Raw genomic sequence first — 8,343 nt, 5'->3', positions numbered from 1 at the left:
ATGGGATACATGAGTGCGGTTATACAACAGGCCACATATTTTTTTTGAACAGTCTCCTACATGTGATGCCGAGGACATGTGTAACCATCATAACGTCTCTAGGAATCTGTATTTAATTTGAGTTGGGGTGGTGGCAGGGATTGGAGATCTGAAGCCGCCACAGGTTTGTGGCAGATGGCTCTGTGTCAGCTATGACAAGCAGCCAGGCTCAGCTTCCTCTGCAGATTTTCTTTTCTCTCTGATCAGGTAAATATGGGCACACTCTGGAAAGTTCTACAGATTCTGCCTTAGGCTGCAAGTTTGTGACTTAGCCCCATCTGTCACAAATCTTCCCTAGGTTCTGTTGTAAGCAGAGACCTGAATTTACCATGTAGGGCTGCCCAAGAAAAAGGAGCCATTTCACCCTGTAAGTGGGAGGGAGAGAAGAGAAAGAAATGAAGAAGCATTAACGACTGAGAAACAAAAAGTATGCTGAAAATTCATATTGCAAATTTTAATAACTTAGGTCAATTATATTTCAAAAAGCCACCAAGGAAATGCTTCTCAAATTTCATCATCTCAGGAAATCCTAGTACCTGATTGGTTTAACTGTATTTCCAACCATAGGGGAAAGCTACCATTTTTGCAAATGGGTACATTCTGCTGAACATGTATTTCCTGGTTTATGTTATGGATGACAGCTATTAGACGTTTATCATCCAACTTGAACTTTTATAAACACAAGACACACAACATCTTAATACATTTTTTGCTAATGTGGATCTTACTTTTAAGTGGCGGAGGCACAAAATAAATACTATTACTATTAGGTGGAATTTATAAAGCGCTTAAAGTTTACAAACTGGTTTTATATTCATTATTTCATTATGGCACAACTCAGGGGGGAAAATGCTATTAAGATCTTTAAAAAAAAAAAATTCCTCCAGTTTTACAGATGAATCATATAGAGGCCAAAGAAAAAGAAAGAAAAGAAATCACCTAAAACCAGACTGCAAATGAGTAGCAGAGAAGGACAAAAGGCCAAAACCTCTAACTGAACTTAATCACCCAGAATGTATCTATGGTGCTGAAGGTTTTTTGCTTATATTTCATTTAGAAAAACCCAAGGAAAACCAAATCACATAAAACCAAGAGAGGGAAGGATGAAGAAAGGGAAGAAAAGAGAACAAAAAGAGAAGGAGGGAAGGGTGGAAGAGGAATTAAGAGAGACTTAGTGTTAAATTGTGCTAATTCAGGTTCTAGTAGTTCTTGAAATGTCACATGCTTTTTAAGTTTTCATTTTTAAGAAAAAAGTAGTAACTCTGGAGGAGAGTTAGTTTTAGTAAGCAACACCTTATTCTCATCTAGAGCACAAGCTCGAATTAAAGGGGGACTCTAAATTGACCAGTCTCTTGAAGGAAACTTAAAGTGGCTTGGCTGTGGCTCAGGTAGATATAGCCTGACATAATTAAGACAACCACAAATGGCTTTTCTGGGCATTGAGTATGAACTGTAAGCTTAATCACTGTTTGGAATCAGTTTTGGGCAGAAATCTAAAAATTCTTCTCTTCTCCAAATAACAGCAGGTTATAAAGATTTCTTGAATGCTGAAAAACTTGAAGAGGAGATCAAAATAACAATCAGCAGCTATCTTCTGAGTAACTACAGGGCATTCTTGAAAAGTAAAAGAAAGAATGACAACTTCCTCCACCCCCCCCCCCATTTGTTCATAAAAGTAAATTAGAAACTGGACAGGAATGAGAATCCTTTCCATTAGTTTGGGTGTGTCTACCTTATCCAGTTGCCTCATTTGTATTCTTGTGCTATTTTCAATACTGGTAACAAGGGCATGTCTGTAACATTTTTTTTTTTTTTTCTAAAGCATTTTAAAATATAATGATCAAAGGCTCTCTAAAAACATGAAGTAGTGATTTCAAATAATTATTGAGAGCGTTAGTAAGTAAAATCACATAGTAAAATCACATAGCAAAGAAAATACAACTTCACAGAGTTTGACTTTGTTCAGGTTGGAAAGAACTATTGTTAATGTAGGAAGTCAATACCTGACTGGTTATTTGATGAGTACATCTAGAAACTTGTGTTCAAATTAGGCTTGGAAGTCATGTAAAAAATCAAAGCAAACCCGTTGCCGTTGAGTCAATTCCGACTCATAGCAACTATATAGGGCAAAGTAGAATTGCCCCACAGGGTTTCCAAGAATGCAGTCTTTACGGAAGCAGATAGCCACATCTTTCTCCTGTGGAGTGGTCGGGGAGTTTGAACCACCAACTTTTTGGTTGGCAGCTGAGTGCTTTAACCACTGTGCCACCAGAGCTCCTCTGGAGTCATAGACATGCATCCTATTGAGGATGAAGTGAAGCCCTACTTTCCAAAAAAACCCAAACTCATTGCTGTCAAGTCAGAACCGATTCAAAGCAACCCCTCCTTGGGTTTCCGAGGCAGTATCACTGTGGAAGTAGATTGCCCCATCTTCCTTCCAAGGAAGCCAGTGTACCTCCCTTACTAAGAAAAGGGTTATGTTCTGAAAGTACAAGAAAGTGAGTTTAGACACAAACTTATTAAGAAGGGGCTCACTAACTTTGGTATTTGCATGCACTGAATTTCTCTAAAGATCTAAGAAAAACGTGTGTGGGTCGGTGTGTGTAAGAGGAGAGGGGATGATATGCCCACGTGCAAGTGCACAAAGAATTTAAACATTTCAGGTGGGAAGTCATGACACTGTTCTGTAGAAAGAACCACTTAAAGAAAAAAAGTATCAAATTCTGTTTCTGCTTTTTAGTTACTAGCATTCCGTTTCAAATCCTGCTTCAAGTTATAGCCCCAAAACTCTCACTCATAATGAAAGTATAATGTCTCATGTGAGAAGAAAGCCAAGTGTTAGTAGCCTTATTCCAGTCATTACATTTCTAAGTGTGAATCTATATGAAAAATCCTATCCTAAAGTGAACTCTGTATGATAAGAAGTTGAGATGATTTTAAAATATAAACTTTTTACACACACACACACACACACACACACAAATAAGGTATAAAAATGTAAAAGGAGCAAATTAAAGATTTCAGTAACATTCTATCCTTTTAGATCTTGGAAGCATATGTTTCATAAAACCAAAACAGCACTGTCCAAAGGAATGTATCTGAAAAAGAAAAAAACATTCTCCTTACAGTATAAAAAGGATCCTCTTCTACTGCATAAAAAAAGGAGATATAAAGCTGCTTTGGAGTTAACAATTCTCTGGTATTTAGGAAATGCAAACATTATCGGAAAGTGTATATATTTATAACACACAAAGTAATATCATAATTTACTATATCTTAATTGTGAAGTTTTAGAAGACATTCTTTCTGTGTTGGCTTTAAATTCTATTACAATAACCAAACTAAAAACCGTGGTTGTTCCTGTGGATATAACATGAAGCCTTGTAATATGCCAGTTATTCCTGATAATTTTATCATAAAGGCATTGATTACTTATAATTCTTGGATGAATTAATATATTTTTGAGATCACTATTTACATACAATACCACTAAGAACTATAAATGATGGCATATAGGAAAATAGATTAACAAGGAAAAAATTCTAGGTAAAAAATCCTTTTGAATAAATTATAAATTTTCATAAATGCTTATACATGAATTACTGATTTATAAAACTTTAAGATGGACCATTTTATGATGGGCACGCTCAAAATATATGTAAATATACATATAAGTAGTTATAACTCAAAGAGATAGCTTTTAAGGTAAAAATTCTCTTTTAAGTTCTATAAAGAAATTAGTTTTTTAACAGAATATCACTAAGCTGACATTCATTTTATAATTATGGCAGCAGCTGCATTAAAATATTTAAACTAGAGATCTGTTTTTCTTTTCTAACTAAAGGCAACCTGTTGCAGTAACTTCTAAAAATGGTTAAAAATGTGCAGATGCAGAATAACAGGGTTAATAAGGCCTAACCAGAAGTAAAGTTAAAAACTGATATATTTTAATGGTGCAATACATTTATAACTACTTTATCAACAATTCACCTTAAAGTAAAAAAAAAAAAAAAAAAGGTTAACTCTTCAAAAATAGTTTTGTGTCATATATACAAAATGAATCTATTTGTATTAATAATTATTGGTCTGTTTCCTCAGTTTTCATATTCTGCATATTTTGGTGGTCTACCATGTGAGCAACCATTGGATTAATATTTTACATAGACAAAACTGCTACTGAACTTTAAAAATGAAAATGAAAAAATATTGAAGTAAACCTTGGAGGACTGTTTTCCCTGTGAAGCTTCCCATGTATATGATACAATAGTATTGACTCAAGGAGTAATACTGAAGCCTGGAACTGTTCAGTCAGCATTTTAAACTATTATGAGCTACCTTCTGAACCATTGCCAAGTTAATAGACAATGAAAGATAATGAGCTTGAAATTGGGTGTTAAATTGCATTTTTGGTTCTCTCTCTTTTTCTTGAAGTTTAACTGTTTCCTGCAAAAACAAAGTCATGTTTTGATGTATCACTATGTAAATATGTATTTTAGGCCATGAAAACGGGAAGGAGAGAAAAAAGGCAGACAACTGTATTTCACTTGGGAGGGTTATACATTAACATAGGAAAATTAAAATATGCCAGATTATAAAACTGATAGATTGTAAACTATCCTGAATTTATGTAAAATGAAGAAGCTACATTCAAAGAATATAAAAAGGTATATTACTCATGGCCTAGAGCCACCTCCAACATTTGTAAAGCAGATTTATCCGAGTTCAATTACTTAGACTAGGCCTCTTTGTGTTATTATTTCAACAATGTAAAATTCTTGATTCAAACAATGGGAGGAAAGATAATGAATGAGGGACTGAATGATGATGCCACTTACACTTTTTTCCTTTTGCCTTCACCATTCAGAGACAAGACTGACAGTCCAATTCTAAATAAACCGATGATTTTCATATTATCAAACTGGAAAATGAAAATATTCGGTTCTCGAAAATTATCTCTCAAGTTGTTCAAAAATGAACACTAAACTTCAGTTATGTTATTCACCTGAATTTTTGAGGACTGGAGATTTCATTATGATGGGAAGAATGGCTTATGCTCATTAGTATAATTGTGGAATCTTTCCTTTACTTCCTTTTAAACTAATGAGTTATATTAATCCAGGTTCATTTTTATAAGCCTCTGGGGGCTAAATGTAAAGGACAGTCATCTTAGAAAACAATAAATTAAAAAAAAAAGCATGTACCGTGCATTAAGTGCACGTATTTCATAAGACCTAGGTTAATACAACTGGCATCCAGTTTAATTAATCCTTGTTAGTGTAACAACTAATATCCCTCCCTAGCATGTTTCCTTTAAACATTAGTCTGTTAATTAAATGTTTTTTTTTTTTTTAAGATTTTTCTTTGTACTTCAATATGGCATTTATAACATGTAAATCTCTTCTCAATAACTACCTTGTAGAGATGTTTTCTTATAATATCTGGTCTCTTGCAGAAATTCTGAAGCCTTTTTGAAAGCTGTTCAGGTGTAGAATACAGATATTCAGCTGCAGGAAAAACAGATACATTTTTAATGAAACAAAAACCTCAAAGCACACACTTGATATTAGTCACTTTACTAATTAAAAATGCATATTGCTCTGTGCCGCCTTGTGTTTTACATTATTTAAGCATGATTTTATAAGGTTACCTCAGCTCACAAGGATGTTTAATGCTAAATAAGACTGTGTAGTTGTGATGTTTAGACATCTCCTTTGGGTGATTAAAATACATTATTCTAATGTAACACAATGCATATGTGATATATTTAGTGATGAGAATTTTTTCAAAGAACTGGTACTGTAGCCGTACGTACCCCGTACAACAGTTGCATATTATTAACTAGTCAATTGTTTAAATAATTTGGTGTGACTTTCGGTCCTCAATTTTTCTGTGTATATCATTAAAAAAAAAATCTGTAAGCAGCAATTCCGACCTGCTTATAAAAATCCATCATTATGGGATGTGTACGCTAACAATGAAGAATGCTATTTGAAAACTTGCTTTTTTGTTATCTTAAAAGAACAGATGGTAAATATAAGCTTACTCTAATGTATTAAAACACATAAAATTTTCCTTAACACTAACATGTTGACTTGCCAAATAAACAATTGCTCCTGCCTAAGTTTATTTTCAAACTTTCTCATTTAGCATGAATCATGTATTAAACTTCAAGAAAGGCGAAAGTACATTAAAGCAGCTACCTGGAAATATTTCGGGATAAACCAAATCCTTGGGACAAAGTGGGTAACAACCACAATACACAGCTTCCAACCTAAAGACATTTTAGAAAGAGGACAAGCATACATTAAAAAGACATTACTATCATAGCTAGAAAGTGATTTTGTTTGCCTAAGTTAACAGTGTGAGTTCAGAATGAACTGGAATGAAAAGCAGGGTCGGCAGTACAATTCTAAAAGCCAAAGTTGCTCTTTTAAAATATTTTATTGATCATATATGAATTTCATAGAACAGAACCAACAGCATATGTTTTGTTCAGTGAATTAATCAAAGCACAGCTCTGCATTTTTTTTTTTTTTTTGTTTTTAAAATACTGTTTAACACATTTTATAATCAGCAGATAAACACATGTAACAACATGGTAAAGTATGGACAGCTTTTCTTAATAATGCTGCAAAGCCCCAGAATGTTCATTTTTCAAAAATGTTTAAATAAAATAGCAAATACTTAACTTTAACATTATAGCCGTGGAAATGATGGAGACACTCTTTAAAGCATCAGAAAAAATAATCTACAATCTGTTGTGATGGGGCACTTTCATTTAAGCTCATACTTCAAAACAATTTGTTATTATGCAGAAAGTAAAACTATCCCCGCCCCCGCCCCCTTCCTTGAAGGGAAAACTCTCATGAAGATTGCTTTAATGAACATATTGCTCTCTTGCCTGAAAATTTAGATCATTTTCCATTTTATCAGAAAAGAATACCTTTATGATTAAGCAAACACAAAAAGAAAGTTTCACTTTGTGAGAGGGTTTCCCCAAAGACAACCTAAAGGAAGTTTTCTTCATGTAATGGTAGTAAGGGTTAAGTAGAGGGAAGGTATTGCATCTCAGTGGTTGTTCTTCTTCTTGCATAATAGCTATTGATCTGACATATAATAAACTTTAAAGATAACTACTATAATTTCTTTTGGCTAGAAATTATGCAGTAAAATTCAAAACGCTCTTGAAAATATGTTTATTTTATGAGAAACTTTGAATTGCATCCAAAACACTGACCAAAGACAGAATTTTATTTTGAACTGCAGATTTTTTTCAACCTAAGAATAATTTGAAGTCATGTCAATGTTTACTTTGTTTATTTACAGTGACAAAGTACAAGCAATTTAAGTTGTTTTTAAGTGGGTGATGCTTTGCCTATTTTATTATGTTAACTGAAAATAGTTTGAATGAAGTCTTTACTTTGATGCTACAAAGTTTGGAAAAATACTGAGCTCCAAGTTCTGCTTTAAAACTCATAGAAGCTGCAAGATAACACAGTGGAAAAGCACAGAATCTAGTTGCCAATTACTAATTTCAGAAATCACACTAATACCTAGTATTTTTTTCTCTCCATGCACAGGGGATGCAGAAATTCTTACACCGCTATAAAATACATTGTGACTGCAATATAAAGCATCAACAAAAGTTTTGAGCATATAAACCAGGAAAATTCTTTATGAACCAAAGGAAATATGAACTTTATTTGAAGACTCTCAGTTTTAAAATGCTGTGCCAATTGAAAAGCAAATACATATGAACATTCTTTTGTAATTATGTAAAATCAAAAGAGCAAAGTCCCAGGCATTTCAGAAAGTGCACATGTTATCTGCTTTTTAATAATGGATTTGTATTAGAGTATTCTGTTCCCTGAAAGAAAACTGCAGGCCAAGTTACATTTTGAGTCATCGTATGAACATATACCATGCCATTTCCAAAAAAAAAACCAAAAAAACAAAAAACCTCTGCTAACTAAAATTCCCTAAGATAGGAATGACACTATTTGAGTTTTGATTAAAAAAATGAAAAATTCTGCATTTTAACTTTTATTTGTAAGTTATCTTATTCATGGTTATATTTCTACTTCATCAGGTTAAAAAGACAAACTAAAGTAAAAGAAAACCCACTACCGTTATTATTTTTGCCTTGTTAAAATACTAAACCTTACTATACCCACTTTTTAGATCATGACTATGTTTTAAAATATATTAAACAGGCCAATATATATTAAGAAAAATTTATGAAATTCATCCTCATAAGTTTCTCATATTTTGAAGAAATAGGTCATTTCATGACAATAATACAAT

The 8,343-nt window shown here is 33.0% G+C and overlaps 1 protein-coding gene across 1 annotated transcript in view; it reads right to left on the bottom strand.

Moving 5' to 3' along the window:
• Positions 1-320: 320 nt before the first annotated feature.
• The window catches only part of GTDC1 (glycosyltransferase like domain containing 1), a 382,022-nt gene continuing 373,999 nt past the window's right edge, over positions 321-8,343 (bottom strand). Inside the window, exons 7-9 of the mRNA XM_007934950.2 lie at positions 6,240-6,310; positions 5,452-5,543; positions 321-404 (exon numbers count right to left, since the gene is read on the bottom strand). Of these exons, the coding sequence (XP_007933141.1) occupies positions 321-404; positions 5,452-5,543; positions 6,240-6,310 (247 nt within the window). The remainder of the gene's footprint in view (positions 405-5,451; positions 5,544-6,239; positions 6,311-8,343) is intronic.

The sequence above is a fragment of the Orycteropus afer genome, unplaced genomic scaffold (genome assembly GCF_000298275.1).
Source record: "Orycteropus afer afer isolate SDZICR_OR568_19922 unplaced genomic scaffold, OryAfe1.0 scaffold00023, whole genome shotgun sequence".
In the NCBI taxonomy this organism is placed as follows: domain Eukaryota; kingdom Metazoa; phylum Chordata; class Mammalia; order Tubulidentata; family Orycteropodidae; genus Orycteropus; species Orycteropus afer.
Note: the sequence above shows the minus strand (reverse complement) of the source record. Positions and strands in the feature narration are given on the sequence as shown.